At 42.6% G+C, this 17,158-nt stretch overlaps 1 protein-coding gene across 14 annotated transcripts in view; it reads left to right on the forward strand.

The window, feature by feature from the left end:
* LOC117539159 (LIM zinc-binding domain-containing Nebulette-like) overlaps positions 1-17,158 on the forward strand; it is an 82,687-nt gene that overhangs the window by 42,820 nt on the left and 22,709 nt on the right. For 5 of the 14 annotated variants that reach the window (XR_004567955.1, XR_004567957.1, XR_004567956.1 and 2 more), the window contains 33 exons: positions 108-218; positions 305-415; positions 978-1,088; positions 1,438-1,542; positions 1,633-1,731; positions 1,808-1,918; positions 2,497-2,607; positions 3,018-3,128; positions 3,220-3,330; positions 4,307-4,417; positions 4,892-5,002; positions 5,103-5,210; positions 5,354-5,464; positions 5,632-5,742; positions 6,050-6,160; positions 6,360-6,470; positions 6,824-6,934; positions 7,126-7,230; positions 7,323-7,433; positions 7,543-7,650; positions 8,067-8,177; positions 8,335-8,445; positions 8,694-8,804; positions 8,949-9,059; positions 9,195-9,305; positions 9,386-9,496; positions 10,061-10,168; positions 15,392-15,502; positions 15,662-15,772; positions 15,879-15,989; positions 16,230-16,340; positions 16,428-16,538; positions 17,040-17,150. The exons of 1 other annotated variant lie outside the window; for it this stretch is intronic. Coding sequence is in view for 3 of the 13 variants with exons in the window: in XM_034205179.1 (XP_034061070.1) it covers positions 108-218; positions 305-415; positions 978-1,088; positions 1,438-1,542; positions 1,633-1,731; positions 1,808-1,918; positions 2,497-2,607; positions 3,018-3,128; positions 3,220-3,330; positions 4,307-4,417; positions 4,892-5,002; positions 5,103-5,210; positions 5,354-5,464; positions 5,632-5,742; positions 6,050-6,160; positions 6,360-6,470; positions 6,824-6,934; positions 7,126-7,230; positions 7,323-7,433; positions 7,543-7,650; positions 8,067-8,177; positions 8,335-8,445; positions 8,694-8,804; positions 8,949-9,059; positions 9,195-9,305; positions 9,386-9,496; positions 10,061-10,168; positions 15,392-15,502; positions 15,662-15,772; positions 15,879-15,989; positions 16,230-16,340; positions 16,428-16,538; positions 17,040-17,150 (3,630 nt within the window). In the remaining 10 variants the exon portion in view is untranslated. Of the gene's footprint in view, positions 1-107; positions 219-304; positions 416-977; positions 1,089-1,437; positions 1,543-1,632; positions 1,732-1,807; positions 1,919-2,496; positions 2,608-3,017; positions 3,129-3,219; positions 3,331-4,306; positions 4,418-4,891; positions 5,003-5,102; positions 5,211-5,353; positions 5,465-5,631; positions 5,743-6,049; positions 6,161-6,359; positions 6,471-6,823; positions 6,935-7,125; positions 7,231-7,322; positions 7,434-7,542; positions 7,651-8,066; positions 8,178-8,334; positions 8,446-8,693; positions 8,805-8,948; positions 9,060-9,194; positions 9,306-9,385; positions 9,497-10,060; positions 10,169-15,391; positions 15,503-15,661; positions 15,773-15,878; positions 15,990-16,229; positions 16,341-16,427; positions 16,539-17,039; positions 17,151-17,158 lie in introns of those variants that run through there. 8 more of the 14 variants (XR_004567958.1, XR_004567959.1, XR_004567960.1 and 5 more) reach the window with 8 other exon arrangements.

Raw genomic sequence — 17,158 nt, forward strand, 5'->3', positions numbered from 1 at the left:
TTGATACAAACATGCAACAGAAAGGATGATTGTGCAGGAATGATTTAGACATGCAGCTGTAATTAGCTGTAATATTTAATAACCAAAATGGGTTTTGATGTGTGCAGGCAAAGTATAAGGAAGCAGGAAAGAAGGAGGTGAACAGCTGCCTGTACTCTCTGCTGCCTGAAACTCTGGAGACTCAGCACGCTAAAGAGAGCACTCAGCTCCTCAGTGAGGTGGGGTTCAATGCTCTACACAAACAGCGGGAATTAAATAGTTTCATGAAGATTATTCACTTTTTTCTCGATTTCCATTTCCCCAGATTAAGTACAGGGAGAGTGGGAAGAAGGAGGCGTCCAGCTCCCTCTACTCCTCTCTGCCCGACACGTCAGAGACGAGCTTCGCCAGAGAGATGAGCGACATGCAGAGCGAGGTAAGAGGCATGCACAAAACACTGATCATGTGACTCTTTCATTCCTGACTGTGTCCTCTAATGCAGGGTGCCTATTTTAACAAACTATCTTTTAAAAAAGGAGACGAGATGAGACACTGTATCGTGCGTTATGTATGATTTCAGGAGATGACTCTGAATTATAATCCTCCAAAATGTATCTTGGTATTAATGTGTGTAATGCAGTATCAGTGTCATCGGAAACGTTTTTTATAAAAAATAAAACTAGATAAATTGCTGAAAGTTATTATTATATTATTATTCTTCATTAATTTAAACAGGGACGATAAAGGAAATAGGTCCATTGTATGTGATAAAACAGGATTGGGGGTAATGTTCTGAGAAAGAAACTAGGATTATAGGGATCATTTCACTTGAACAATCTCACCAAGAAATAACACTTTAATATTATGTATAATTAAAGCCAATGTCAATATCTGTTTAAAATAACATCTGTGGCAGGTTGTTGTTCCTGTTTACGTTGCATGCGTACTGAAAAGGTTTATTGGAATCTTAATATTTGATTTTGTTTTGTCTTTTGCAGACTAAGTACAGAGAGCTTGGGATGAAGAGCCTCTCTCAGAGCGTCTACTCTCAGCTCCCAGAGACCACAGACACTCAGTTTGCTAAAAGTGTTTCTGAGCTGCAGAGCGAGGTGAGGAAAACAAACACACACATTTATTCTGCAGACTTCTGCATCTGAACTGAGAGAAACCAGAGCTGAGAGGAAGCTCCATGACAAGTACAATCTAATATTTAAAACTGATGCATGGAATATAAATAGTTAAATACTTGAGGGAAACAGAATTAGCTTTGGGAATAGAATAAATACTATGAAATAAGATAACATCAGATCACCCACTCAGACAGAGACAAAATAATAATAATATCATATCTGATAAGACAATAAAACAAAGGGTAAGCACGTAACTCAGTACCTAGAAACAATAAATGGAGACCAATGGAAGAGGGATATTTCTAAAGAGAAAGGTCTTCTTTTGCAGATGAAGTACAAGCGTGGAAAGAAGGACATCTCCTCTCTGTACTCCACACTGCCTGAGACTCTGGACATTCTGCACGCCAAAAAGGCTTCAAAGCTGCAGAGCGAAGTAAAAAACCTGCAGCACACACACTCTCCACACACACACACTGTGTCTTTTTATAGCTGGATAATTGTCTCTGCCCCTGTTTGTGTGCAGCTGAAGTATAAGCAGAAAGGATCCTCCGGTCTGTTCCACCTGCTGCCGGAGACCTTAGAGACGGCCCGCGCCAAGGAGGTCTCCGAGCTCCTCAGCGAGGTAACGACAGAAAGAAATGAAGCCTCCTCCTTCCTCATGAGGCGCAGACATTCAGCACTTCTCTTTTTTGTTCCAGGTGAAGTATAAAGAGGAGGGGAAGAAGGAGATGAGCATGAACCTGTACTCCTTGCTGCCTCAGACCATCGACACGCAGCACGCTAAAGAGGTTACAAACCTGCAGAGTGAGGTATTCACAAGTCATTCTTTCTTATCTTGCTCTTTAATTTCTTGTGTATGATGCCATATATTGTCCATTTTAGGGTAAAAAAGAAAATATAAAAAAAAAGGACATTAGTGTTTCTATTCTAACAAAAAACACCTCAAATCAGTTTTTATATTAACATCTCTTGGAAATCTGGATCCTTATAATAACAATATGGTAAAATGTGGGTTAAATAACTAATATTTCCTTATTGCTAAATGTAATGGCTAATTACAGTTTGATCCACTGCAGGCATAATACACAGCAATTGGCGGCCATGTTGTTCATTGTCAAAAAACACACATTTTCCCAAAATAATTCTCGTAAATGTACCACTTTTAAAAAAAAATAAACATCTCTCCCCGCCCAAGGTTAGGTAATTATTATTTTTTTCAAACTTAAAATGGCCATAAAATGCTATCGTACTTGTTTCCTCAGACTGACACTCACAGTTTTTAATGAATGTTAGATGTTTGCCACTGTAAAATGGGACACATATTTGCATATATATACCTTTTTTTTATAAATGTGATGTTGCATTGTTCTGTGTTGGTGTCCTGCAGGTGAAGTATAAGGAAGGAGTGAAGCAAAAGAATCAGAGCAGTTTGTTCCATCGGCTCCCAGAGACCACCGAGACTCAGCTGGCCAAACAGATGTCTGACCTGCAGAGCCAGGTACCAAACACACACTTTATACACATATATACACATTATTTATATAGAACAAGACTGAGAACGATAACATTTGGAGAAAACCCAAATATATCTATTTTAAAATGTATTTGCTGCGATTGTGATTTCAAACACTTATGTAGCTTTGAATATTTTTGTATATAATCAAGAACTATTGTTTTATACAGCTGGAAAGTATTTGAAACAATAATAGGTATGTCTAGTCCAAATCAATTTGGCTTTTGAAGAAAAGCCAAATGAACACAATGTTGGTTCATGAAGTTAACTATCTCTGCATTGCAATCTGCAAACTAACCCTTTTAAGCTTTATACTCAAGGTTTTTTCTCCTAAATGTGGCTTTTTAATCTGGGAAATGTTCATGCAAGGTGACCGTGTTCTCCTTAATTTGCAGAATAAGTACCAGGAGGCGGGTAAGAAGGAGGTGGAGACGTCTCTGTACTCCCTCATGCCTCACACCATGGACACACAGCACGCTAAAGAAGCTGGCGAGCTCCTCAGTGATGTAAGAAGAAGAACAAAACACTTCCTCATTTCTGATTTCTCAGAGTCTGATCACAAAATGTTTCCATTCTTCTCTCTGCTGTTTCTTCCAGATCAAATACAAAGAAAGCATGAAGACGGCGATGAGCCGCTCCCTCTACTCCACTCTGCCCGACACAACAGAAAACAGTTTGGCCAGAGAGATGAGCGACATGCAGAGCGAGGTGAATAAAACACAGAGACAATCTGGATTTCAGGGATTAGAGAACAGTTTTCTGACAGTTGCTCTTTTTTAGAATGAAATAAATAGAATACAAATATGTTTATTAATGTAAGTTAAAGTACTGTAAAATGTCCAATAAATGATTGAATAATATATATATTTAAATATTTTGACATCAATAACTTCAATGTTGTTTCTATCTGCACTGATTTAGAACTGCAGTTTACGTGTTGAGAACACTGAACATTATTGAACAATATATATTTATACTAAAATAAATACTTAAATATGCCAAACAAGTATTTTTCATGCACATGTTTTAAAAGTTCTTATCATTTGAACTATGGTGTTAGATTTGGTCACGTAAACCAAGCTAATATCCGGATTTCAAAGAGGCAATAGACCCTTTTGCTTAAATGAACTGTTGATGGCACAATGTAATGGCTGCAGCATCATGACACCATTAGTGTTGAAATTGCTTCCTTATAAACCTTAGTGTTTCACGGAGTACTTTCTCCCATGAAAATGAATTGGATCTATTGAATCTATTGCCACTTTTTTTAAATGTGCAAGTAAACAAAGGGGGCACTCTAAACTAGGGCCTCCTTGACCTCAAACATTTTAAAGTGAGGTTGAATAAAGATGAGGTTTGCAGCGTGCAGGATGCTGTTTGATTACTTATAAATAATCATAACCTCAGTACTCAGTGCTTTGTGATGTTTGTATACCTCAGACACTGACCAGAGGTTAGATTAGCATCAGAAACAGGATCAAAGGGCTCACAGTCTGTTACTAATGTGCATTACAGGAGAGGCATTAACACTGTCGGATCTGTGGACTGAGAAATATGGGAGATTCGTACCATTTCAGGGGGTACAGGAAATATAATCTCATGGGGTCTCATTGGACAATGTATCACCCCCTTATGTTTATACAAATATATCAAACCAATATCTGTTGTTTTCATTTTTTTCCAGAACAAGTACAAGGAGGACGGGAAGAGGAGCCTCCCTCAGAGTTTCTACTCTCAGCTCGCTGAAACACCGCAGATTGAGTTCGCTAAAAATGTCTCTGAGCTGCAGAGTGAGGTAATGGAGAGACATGCTCCATAAATTATGTTTTATTTGGAAGCTGTAGCGCTAGAACGCCAGGTACATGCATTATGTAATCATTGAACTCACTAAAATATGACAAATATTTAGCAAAATATGGGATGACATTAGTTGTACACGCTTGATGATGTCCCACAATTATATTACAGTGCGCTAAGTGGATACTGCTTAAAGAGATTCCTTTTTATAAAATCACATTGCACTCTGAATTTACTTTTCAAATATATCCCAAGCTGATTCGAGGGGGACAAATAATGAGTCAGTTAATGCAGCTATACAGATGACACACAACTCCATATTTGTGTGTCAAACGGAATCAGAGTATTTTATTTATCTAGGGAGAAAAACTGGATAAATTGTGTCTCAGGTTTGTGCTCATGCTTATTTTAAATGAGATAGGTTAATGCTTTCGAAGCCAGTTTTAAGTGAATTTTTGGTTTGTGTTTTTAGATGAAATATAAAGAAGCAGGGAAGAAAGGAGTGACGAGCTCTCTGTACTCCACTCTGCCCGAGACTCTGGATACACAACACGCTAAAGAGGCTTCACAGCTGCAGAGCCAGGTACACAAACACGCTTTTTATTATGCTTTACCTTCTTATATTCTGCTGTAAAAACTGTGAAAGGAAAGTGGTTGTGACCAACATGCTATGTGTTTTCCAGCTGAAGTATAAGCAGAGTCTAAAGAAAGACGCCTCCAGTCTGTTCCACCTGATGCCAGAAACCAACGACACCATGTTCCATAAGCAGCAGACGGAGATGCTCAGTGAGGTATCACAAAGTGGGATTATTTATATTGGATTTAACAAAACACAAAGATGTAGATGTATTTCTATTTGTCATGATCCTGCAGCAACTGATCTCTGTATTAACCAGCAGTCTGTTCTCGTTCCCCTTTCTTTCTTCAAATCAAGGTGAAGTATAAAGAAGAGGGGAAGAAAGAGATGAACATCAACCTGTACTCTCTGCTGCCTGACACCATCGACACGCAGCACGCTAAAGAGCAGACGGACATGCAGAGCGAGGTGCGTTCAGTGTCGGTTAATACAAGAACTACCTGCAGAATTAATATCATTTAAGAATTTCTCTTTTTTCAATCACACTCATAGTCTGTACTTTCTCACTTTTACTCTTCCTAAGGTGTAACACAATATGGTATAAACCTGAATATGATTGGTCCTTGTTCTTCCAGGCTAAATACAAAGAGGCCGGGAAGAAGCAAACGTCCTCGTCTCTGTACCAAACACTTCCTGAAACTCTGGAGACTCGGCACGCTAAAGAGGCCACACAGCTGCAGAGCCAGGTAAACACATGAATAAAAGAAGAAAAAATCATCGTTTACAAAATCTCAAATACTCCCGGGGTTAAATAAAACATTTCTAATTCTAATAATTTCAGATTTTCTGCACAATTTAAGTTGACATGGCAAGTTTATTATCATAGCATAGAAACCAATGTTTAAAATGTAACTAGTATATCAAATATAAAGTTTACTCAGTTTTTAGATTAAGACTAGCATAGAGCTCAAACACGCAAATGTAGTTGTTGAATTATGTTTAGTGTCTTATTCGCCCTCCTCAGTGACTCCATGTTTCCCCTCTGTGTTGCAGACCCTGTATAAAGAGGCCGGTAAGAAGGAAATGTCGTCTCCGTTTTACCACCTGATGACGGACACTCTGGAGAATCAGTTCGCCCGAGAGATCACTCACTTGCAGAGCCAAGTAAGGAAGAATATATGATACATTTGTCTTCCTGTTTCTGTGGAGACCTTCTAACATGTACTGTAAGATAACAGCGGGAGCCATTTCTTTTGATTTGTTTTCTATGTTTTACATGTATCAGACTTTGGCACACCCTGCCCTTTATCATTAATCTGTGTTATTATTGAATATAACGTGTGTTTTGTGTCTCTGGTTGTAGAATAGGTATAAAGAAGACGGGATGAGGAATCTCTCTCAGAGTTTCTACTCTCAGCTGCCAGAAACTGCTGAGACTCAGTTTGCTAAATCTGTTTCTGAGCTGCAGAGCGAGGTGATAACAACACAGCAATATTGTAATTATTTGTATCTTATTTTATCTCAATGCATTTAATACTATCTTATTTTATCTTAATATATTTTATCATACTTTAGTTAATCTTACTTTATCTTATTTTTCTCATCTTTAAATTTATTTTATATTGTCTTGTTTTTCTCAAATGTTCTCTTATCTTATCTTATTTAATTTTGTCCTATTTTTTTATTTTGTGTTTTATATTGTCTATTTTAATATTGTTTTTTTAAATCTATTTAATTGTATCTTACCATATTAAAAATGTTCTTATTGTGTTATATCCTATCTTATTTGATTGTAATCAATATAAAATGCTTTATTTTGAATTTTAGACAAAGTATAAGAAGTCTGGGCGTCAGGATGCTGGCAGCTCTCTGTACTCTGTGATGGCAGAAACTCTGGACACACAACACGCCAAGCAGGCCTCACAGAACCAGAGCCAGGTACACACACACACACACACACACACACACACACACACACACACACACACACACACACACACACACACACACACACACAGACTCTGAGCTAAGTATATTGTGAATCGACTTTCCACTATTATCAGGCTTTTCCTCCCATGCAGTTTCTCTCAGTGAGATATTAACACATATAAAGGGTGTGTTTGGTGCAGGTGAAGTACAGAGAGGAGGTGGGGAAGTCGAGCAGTCTGTTCTCCACCCTCCCTCACACTATGCAGACGCAGCTGGCCAAAGAGCAGACGCAGCTGCAGAGTCAGGTGAAAACACTTTGAGCGTCTGTCTGAAACTCTCCCTGTGTGCAGTCTGAAACGTCTACATGCTAAATGAGTTCTATCCCTTTGTGATGCAGGTGAAATATAAAGAGGGACACAAGAAGGACGTGTCCTCCTCTCTTTACCACCTCCTCCCTGAGACCGCAGAGATGCATCTGGCCAAACACCAGTCAGAGATCCAGAGCCAGGTGCTGTCAACGCTGAAATAATGATAGAAAAATAGCAATATACGTGACATTAATATAACGCTTTTCACAGTGCTCAATTTAAATCAATCTTTTGTCTTTTTGCCTCCAGACAAAGTACAAGAAGGACCAAGAGGATCTTTCTGAGACGTTGTTCTCTTTGATGCCGGAGACTCTGGAGACTCAGTTTGTGAAAGAGATGTCTGAGACACACAGCGAGGTGAGATGTATATTATAGTAGTTTATTGGAGTTTCTTACAGCTTTTATGCAATATATAACAGGATGTAATGTTGCTTTTGTTGGTGTGAATGGTCTTTTTAAAGAACACTCAGTAATGTTATGACAGTGACATTAACTGTGTTGTTCTGAATAACATGTGTCCACAAGTTGGGTCAACCAGGGCATGGAGCTGAAATCCTATTGGTTGACAGCTGATGATGTCACAGAATGGTTGCTAATCAACCGCCAATAGCATGCACGTCTGATAACGCTGGTTAAAAGCAGATACATGTTTTACAGAAGTTCTCTGGAAAATAAAAATATTTTGGAGTAGGAGGACTGTCGTGGGTTTAATACTTTAGATTGTAGTCAAAGTGTTGTTTTAACAAGTGTGTGTATATGTGTGTGTGTGTCAGGTGAAGTATAAGCAGGCTGGGAAGCAGCAGACAGCGTCTTCTCTTTACTCCAAACTTCCAGAAACTCTGGAGACGAAACACGCCAAGGAAGCGACTGAACTGCAGAGTGAGGTGAGTGTCTCTTTACCTTTACTGTATATTCTGTTTTCTGTCTGATCTTAAAAAAGCTATGTTGATAAAACGTACACTTCCCCCTAAATGTATGATTCTCTTTTACTGTGGGGAATGTCCTCTTGTTTTCTCACTTTTCTTTCTATTTTTCCGATAGAAAAAGTACAAAGATGAGGGGAGGAAGGACATGACGTCGTCTCTTTACTCTCAGCTTCCTGATACATCAGAGACTCAGTTTGCACGAGAGATGAGCGAGATTCAGAGTGAGGTACAGCAAACACACTTTTCTTTTTGTTAAAATTACCTAAATAACAACATTTTCAGAATAAAACAATATGTCCAGCTCAGGAAAAAGAGTTCTCTATACAGTAGATGGAGATATTATCCTCATTACAATCATCTGGATGATTTTGTAGGACAATATATAGTTTGAATAAGACATGCACCTACTGCAACACAACTATGATAATACAAGAAATAAAGTATCTTTCTGAATATGTGTTTATACGTCTGTAGAACAAGTACAAGGAGAGTGGGAAGAAGAGCCAGTCTGTCAGTATGTACTCTCAGCTGGCAGACACCAACGAGATCCAGTTTGCAAAATCTGTTTCTGAAATACAAAGTGAGGTACGGTAATGATTTACTTTAAATGTTGTTTGATTGTATTGATTTGTTTAATGCTCATTTGTTTACCTGCAGTCACAGTGTTTGCCGCATCAGATACAAAAGTTCCCTTTGTTCTTAATTGTGATTTTCGTATTTTTTTTCCAGGCTAAATATAAGGAGGCAGGGAGAAAAGAGGCGTGCAGCTCTCTGTACTCGAAGCTGCCGCAGACTCTGGACACGCTGCACGCTAAAGAGGCCTCACAGCTGCAGAGCCAGGTGTGTACAAGCAGTATTTGTGTATTACTTTGGCTGTATAATTCTGTTCCTCAAAGGCTTGGTGAGAACAACAACTCCCATGATCCAATGCCACTTCACAACACCAATGTTTCTGTGTTTTCCCTCTCTGTGCAGGTGAAGTATAAGCAGGAGAGCAGGAAGGAGGCGACCAGCTCTCTGTACCACCAGCTACCTGAAACCTCAGAGACTCAGCTGGCTAAAGATCTGAAAAACATTCACAGCGAGGTGAGAAAAAGTGACAGATGAGAGGAAAAGTCAAAAAAGTATCCCTGCTGTGTTTCTAAGCTCTGCACTCTCTTCCTCAGGTGAAGTATAAAGAAGAGGGGAGGAAGGAGTTGGGGAAGAACTTGTACTCGCTCCTCCCTGAGACGGCAGACACATTCTTCGCCAAGCAGATGTCAGAAATACAGAGCCAGGTGAGGACCCTGAACGCATCATACAGGTGCTCTGCAAGGGGAAAGTCTTATTATGATCTTACAGTGTGTTTGTATTACTACTGCAGACAGAAATAACATTAGCGAATGCATTTTATTGAAACAAAATGGTCAATTTCGACCGTTTATTTTGCATAATTGATTATAAGAACTGCAATTATCATTCAGGTAAAGGCAACGTTTTATTCAAGTGTAGTAAAACTATATTGTGCCAATGATAAAAAAAAAATCCTAAATCTGAGTATAGTTGTGAAATTGAGGATAGTGGCATATTGGTTTTGTGATTTCATTTTGGAATAAAATAAAAATAGAAAACTAATATTTATGTCCCGTTTTTTTCCAAATGATTATACTGATTTTGTTTAATGATTAATGTCAGTATTCTTGTTGAATATAAAGATGTTTTATGTTGTAAATATTTTACTGAATACCTGAACATCTTCTACATTCACCTTGTATTTATCTGAACTTAACGGTATAAAAGGGAACAACCAGAATATTGAATGACTTCAATCCAATCTTTTTCTTTTGTCTTTTTGTGTGAAGACAAAGTACAAGAAGGACAGAGAGGATCTTTCTGAAACGCTGTTCTCTTTGATGCCGGAGACCCTGGAGACTCAGTTTATCAAAGAGATGTCTGAGACACACAGTGAGGTGAGAAACTTTTACAGTTATTGATGATATTACAAGGATTTAAATTTGTTTTATGGGGAGTCACCTCACATTTTAGGGCAGGGGTGGGGAACCTTTTTCCTCTCAAGGGCCATTTCAATTTTTACAACATCCTCCGAGGGCCGTACAAATTATTGACCTCTGCTTAAAAATACTAAAATCACAGCCCATTCATTTCGCCTTTCTTTCATGCTGTGCAAAGAAAAAGCAACCTCTTAATCCAGATATTTGACCATGACTCGCGTATGCATGCACGTGCACGGTTGTGGCATGACCACCAAAACAGAAAGATATTGGACACAAGATGTGTGCAAATGTATTTAGTTTCCTATCCATGTGGACATGATTTAAATGGGGGGGGGGGGGATTAAAAGCATCAATCTGGTGCACTTTGAGAGCAACATTAGGAGATCTATGGATACATCTCTCAACACATATGAAACAGAACTGCAAGCGGATTTATTTTTCTTTATGGATATTTTACAAATCACTCTCCTTTCAAACTGTATTCTTGTTTATTAATAACAACTTTTTTTTACTGTCATATAGTATTTTATACCCGTTTACTTTATTCTCTTATTTTTTTACAACTATAATGATCATATAAAGATGTGCCTTTACCTCACTGGTTGTAGAAAAAGCTTCTTATATTCGTTAGCATAGCTAGCTAACTAGATGCTAATAACAACAAAGTTATTGACAGTATGATCAGTATGACAGATGAGCAGATCGCCACCGGGCTTTCAACTAAAGACACAGCCAAGCAAAAACTATAGGTTACTTACGTAACCCCAGTTCTCAGAGTAACATGAAGTGAGATGTCTCACTATGGGATGCGCCTCATCGCGGAGCAAACAGAAGCATCAATCTCATTATGCCAATCCTGATTGGCTGGTGATCTTGACGTCAGCGTCAGGGAATTTACCCCCTATAAGTAGCTTGCGCCACGACGCATGCGTCATTCAAAATAAGCACCTCTTCTCGCTTCACCATAGCAAGGAGGGCCGTCTGGTGAGACATCTCACTTCATGTTACTCTGAGAACTGGGGTTATGTAAGTAACCTATAGTTCTCATTCATAACACTCCGTTCGATGTCTCACTATGGGAAATTGTAGCTCCCGTATTGTCAGACGAGCTTATCTCGAAAATCACCAAACCAACCAGAACTCAACAGGTAGAGCTCTGACTCAACCAGGTGCCCAGCACTGCTTGAGTCACACTGGGAGCAGAACGTCCAGCCTGTTAAGAGGCGGACAAAAGTGAGCGGCGAGGACCAGCTCGCCGCTGCACCAAAGTCTTGGATGGGAGACATCCTGGACAGAGCCCAGGATGCAGCCAGACCCTGAGTCGAAAGAGCTCGCGGACCCGAGGGTGCCTGCGAACTCTGACTCGTATGAGCCCCAAAGCAATTGCTTCCACAAACCAGTGGGAGAGCCGTTGCTTAGTAACAGGCTTGCCCTTATAAGGGTTAGCCCGGGACACAAGGGGTTGGTCATTATGACGAAGCACCCTTGATCTGTCCCTGTACGTGCGTAAAGCACGGGCTGGACACGGCAAATCCGGCCGCTGTTCCCCGGAGGAATACAGTGGCGGGGAGGATGCCTCAATGTCAAATGTGGTACCTGAACCAACCGCCTTAAGATAAAGGCAGGGTTGGGCTTCAACCACACTCTGTTTGCCCTGGGGCGAACTGAGTGCATGAAGACTGTACAGATTTTTTCGAGCTGCGCCCTTGGCTCGAAGCCTGGATGCGTCAGCGGAAAATGTTTTATGACAGAAAAATCAATAAGTGTGTGACATGTGTTTATGCGGACTTGAGGATGGTGTTGAGGCATCTCTCGAGGCGGCGGGAACACATTTAGAGCTGGGGAACCGTAGACTTCCAGCTCTGTCACAGAGGGGAGAAGGAGGGGCTGTCACGCCGCTCGCTTCTTCTTCCTCGACTGCTGGCCGAAATTCTGGGTTGGCTTTTCTAGGCCAGCTCGCCCTCGTCCCCTGCCTGGGCTGGGGACTCGGGGCGGACTGCGACCTCTGCGTTTTCGGTATTTTGAACCGAGCAGGGTTCGGGGCAGCTTGGACGAAGGGCTACCGCTGTGAAGGCAGCGGCTGGGCCCTTCGAGGGAGGCAGAGGTGGAGGGCCTCGTCCTCCTTCTTTTTCGACTCGCATCTCCTCTGTATGGAGGCAAGAGCGGAGCCGAAAATCCCCTCGGGAACGATGGGCATGTCAAGCACATCCTCCTTTTCCCGGTCTGGGAGGTTGGTGAGGTTGAGCCATCTAGCTCTTTCCTGCACCACCATGATCCCCATTGTTTTGCCCGTGGCCTGGACGGCGCAGCGTTGGACACGGAGACAAATGTCTGTGACCGCGGCCAACTCGTCCAGAACGGCCGGTCCAGGATTACTCGACACTTCGCTTGGTATGCGGTTAGCAGTGAGGAAACGTTCAGAGCCATGGCGGACAACGCTGCGGCTCTGTAGGACCGTTCAGTCATGGTCGTCTGGAAACGGTCCACCTTCGCTGGCAGCGTGGGGTTCCTGCTTGGTGACGGGCCCATCCTCGGTAGGAGGTGGGCTGCCACCAGCAGTTCCATCGGCGGTATGCGGAGCAGGCCGAGCCTCTCCATACCATCGCAGTCTAGGGAGGAGGCACCCTGGATTGGGGCCTTGTTGCTAAAGGGTCGGTCCCTCCACGAGACCGACACCTCATCCAACATCTCCGGGAAGACCGGGAGGAGTTGCCTCCTTGTCCTCGTTGCTTGGGGAGAATGTTTCCCCTCGTAACGGGACCTGGCGGTCTCCTTGGCCATTTCGGGCCACGGGATGTCTAGCCTGGACGCAGCGCGCTGACACGCGGCCTGCAGGTCCATGCTCAGACAGGGCGAAGCTGGTGTGCTATCGCCCGGGAGAGCAGCCATCGCTCCCGGCTTTGCCGTTTGAGCCGATGACATGAAGATATCTTCTTCTTGCTCATCCGAATCCTCCATGTAGTCTAATTCCAGGACATCCTCCGCGGGCGAGATCATGGTGAGGTCTCGCCGGGAGCTCCCGCCTGGTGAGGCGGGGGGCTCCGTTCCCGCGTCTGTTGCCGCCACCGGGTCCCGGCCTGACACGGCGTGGGATCCCGGTTCCGCAGCTGCCGCTGTTAGTGAGCCCCAGACCGACAGAGTGAGGGGCTCAGTCTCTGCGGCGGACGCTCCCGTGTCTTGATTGCCAAACGGCGAATCAGTGGACATGAGGGAGTCCTGTTCCAACAAGCTAGCTTGGTGTGCTAGCCGTCGGTGGAGGCTCTTTCGGGTGAAACGGGCACAATGCCCGCACGAGCCGGGGTTGTCGATAGCCTCCTGGGCGTGTTCCAGCCCGAGGCAGGACGAGCAGACCTGGTGTGAGTCTGGGCCTGCTATCTTCAACCCGCAGCCGCATGACCGAGCCTCCGAGTCCCTGACTCCTCTGGTGTGAGGGGGAGAGGCGTCCATCTTGTTCGCATCGTGGCGTGGAGAGGACCCGCTCGTAACAGGTACGTCGTTGAGAGAAAAAGTGTTACCAACCCGTCCTTAATCCGGAGAAAAAGGGACGGCGTGGGTCCTTTGTTCTCAAAGAATATTGACTGGTGTGTCAATATACTTCTAATCCTTTTCTCCTCCGTGAGAGAGAAAAAGAAAAGCGTCCTCGCTACCGTGGTGTCGGTAGTAAGGGGAAGCTAGCTAGCAACAGGTGCGTAGCTAGCTTGAGAAAAATCAAAACCTTACCTTACTTTCTGGGGAAAGAAACGGCGAGGTCGATTTTAATACTAACTGGCGTTAGTATTACCGTCTTCTTGCGAAGCAGAAGAAGTAGCCGGCGAGCGCCCGTCGACCGAAATGGTTATATTTGGGTTCAGTCTGTGGACCGTTAAGCTTGTCCGGCTACTATAGAGATGTGCTCTGAAGCGAGAAGAGGTGTTTGAATGACGCATGCGTCGTGGCGCAAGCTACTTATAGGGGGTGAATTCCCTGACGCTGACGTCAAGATCACTAGCCAATCAGGATTGGCGTAATGAGATTGATGCTTCTGTTTGCTCCGCGATGAGGCGCATCCCATAGTGAGACATCGAACGGAGTGTTATGAATGAGAACTGCGGCATGTGTACGGCTCCTTATGGGTACTGCTTGCAAGTGCCGGAGCGACGTTCTGGTGCTCTCCGTCAGAACTACACCCCTGTCAGTCGAGACATATACCACGTGATGACACGTTAGGCTCGTGTTGTGTTCAAGGACCCTGACCTTGGCCAGGAAAAACAGGCACTCGCTTTGTTTAATTTGTTTGCGGTCTAGATTTCTTTAATTTTTTTCTTTTTTGCGTGTGTTTATAAATTACCTTGAGGGCCGTACCAAATGGTCTCGCGGGCCCTATACGGCCCGGGGGCCGGAGGTTCCCCACCCCTGTTTTAGGGCAAAAATACTTTAAACTTAGTTAAACTTTATTAGTAAATATATACTAACCAGATCACCAGATGTGTACTGAAAATAGTCCCTAAAAAACACTCTTTCCTCCTTGTTTAATAAAAATGATCATGAGAAGCTGGGTTTTTCAAAAGGTTAATGTCTTTAGATAAGACTTCTTTCTTTCAGCACATTGTTGTTTTGGTTCTTTTCATGCGTTTTGTTAAACGTCTGAAGGTAAGTCTGCAGGGGGAGCGATTACGTCAGTGTAATGCCCTCAGAGATAGAATGAAGTGTGTGTGCTGCGTCACACACACTTCATTCATTCACTGACATGTTGACACACTGCAGATAAACGGACCGTCCTTCTATTCTGAGCTTCTTATCAGAACCGCATTTAGAACGGCTGATACTTCTCTACATCTCACCCCTCCTCCACACTCAGGGTTTTTATTCTCTGAACGAAATAAGAAATACATCATCCTTTCATCCAGCACTGCTTCATCTGTTTTCCTCTGGTCACTCCTCATCTGTAGCTCCTGGTTATTACTTTTTTAAGGGAATTGGGTGTCTTAATCTTTGTTCTTTTCAAAATAAATGCTACTGAAGAGTTTTTCCTGACGATCCTTAATAAAAGAACATGTCAGTTACGGATACTTCTCTCTTTCTCACTCCTTTTGTGCAGCTCAGACACATTAAGAGGGTTTTTAATTCACTGAACAATACAATGTTTTAATTCTGTATGTGCCTCATATGTTCTCCTCAACTCTAACTTCCTTACTGCAGGTCAAGTATAAAGAAGCAGGAAAGAAAGAGGCCAGCAGCGCTCTGTACCACAAACTACCGGAGACTCTGGAGACGCAGCATGCTAAAGAGGCCACTGAGCTGCAGAGTGAGGTACACACACTATCCTGAGGGAGTTTCATGCAAAGATAGATTGATTTTGGTATTCAAACAGCATGTTAAAAAAGACATTGAGTTTGATTACGTCTTGATTGTGTCTGGTTCAGTTTAAACTCAATTCAAACCCCACTCAAGTGACATTGTTCCCTTCAGAATAAGTACAAAGAGGACTGGAAGAAGTCGATGTGGTGCAGTCATTACGCCCAGCTGCCGCTCACCGCCGAGACGCAGCTCGCCGCCAAGATGACCAAACTGCAGAGCGAGGTACACACACACACACACACACACACACACACACACACACACACACACACCTAACACACACATTTTCTGCTGAAAGATTGTAATGTATTTCTCTGTGTGTGTCCAGAGTAAATACAAAGAGGAAGGGATGAGGAGTCTCTCTCAGAGTTTCTACTCTCAGCTGCCAGAAACTCCTGAGACTCAGTTAGCTAAAACCGTCTCTGAGCTACAGAGCGAGGTGAGGAAACACTCGTACTCATCTTTCTTTAATTGTTTCACTTTATCCTTTGTACATCTCACTGGATTCAAGTTAAGGTCCAACAGGTCTCCACTGTAGTTCAGCATTAATATCCTATTATTACTAGTTAAACCACTGTTTATATTGTAATAAACAGACCAACACACTAACAAAAGATCTTCAGTGACACCACAATCAGAGGTGGTGTAAACGGTGGCTAACAGCGGATGTTTCCTGCAGGCTAAGTATAAGGAGGCGAGCAGGAAGGAGGCGGGCAGCGCTCTGTACCACACACTGCCTGAAACTCTGGACACGCTGCACGCTAAAGAGGCCTCCGAGCTGCAGAGCCAGGTATAATAACACTCACATGTACCGAGGAGAACACTGTAGACAACTTCCTCAAAGCCTCTGTCTCTGACCACGCTGTTTCCTCTCCAGGTGAAGTATAAGGAAGGAGGGAAGAAGGATATGGGCTCCTCTCTGTACTCTGTGCTGCCGCAGACAGAAGAGATGAAGGTCGCTAAAGCTGCCATGGAGCTGCAGAGTGAGGTACTATTCAGATACTTTATTGAAGTAAAAGTACTTATTCCACCCTGTCAAAACAGTCAATATCGAAAGTATCATAAGAAATGTAGTTAAAGTGTATAAAACCTTGCAAAGCAAACAAACAAGCACACAAAAGTGGAGTAAATGTACTTAAATTCCACCACTAATGATTCATTTCCCGTGCCATATTGGAAATGTAGTAATAATAAATGCATTTTTTACTTTTAATTAAACAAGTGTCTTTGGAAAATAAGAATCTAGTTTGATTTGATTGTTTCATTTTGACGAAAATAAAACAAACATCAGGAGTAAAGGGCAGTGAAAACATACAGATGTTTTACTTGATGGGCATTATTATATTGTCGTGTGTGTGTGTGTGTGTGTGTGTGTGTGTGTGTGTGTGTGTGTGTGTGTGGTGTGTGTGTGTGTGTGTGTGTGTGTGTGTGTGTGTGTGTGTGTGTGTGTGTGTGTGTGTGTGTGTGTGTGTGTGTGTGTGTGTTGCAGAACAAATATAAGGAGAAAGGCAGGCAGGAGAACAGCTGCAGTGCTTTCCACCAGATGGCTGAGACTAAAGAGATGGACTTCATCAAACACATCTCTGAACTCCAGAGTGAGGTAACGCT

Source organism: Gymnodraco acuticeps, unplaced genomic scaffold (assembly GCF_902827175.1).
Source record: "Gymnodraco acuticeps unplaced genomic scaffold, fGymAcu1.1, whole genome shotgun sequence".
NCBI classification, from domain to species: domain Eukaryota; kingdom Metazoa; phylum Chordata; class Actinopteri; order Perciformes; family Bathydraconidae; genus Gymnodraco; species Gymnodraco acuticeps.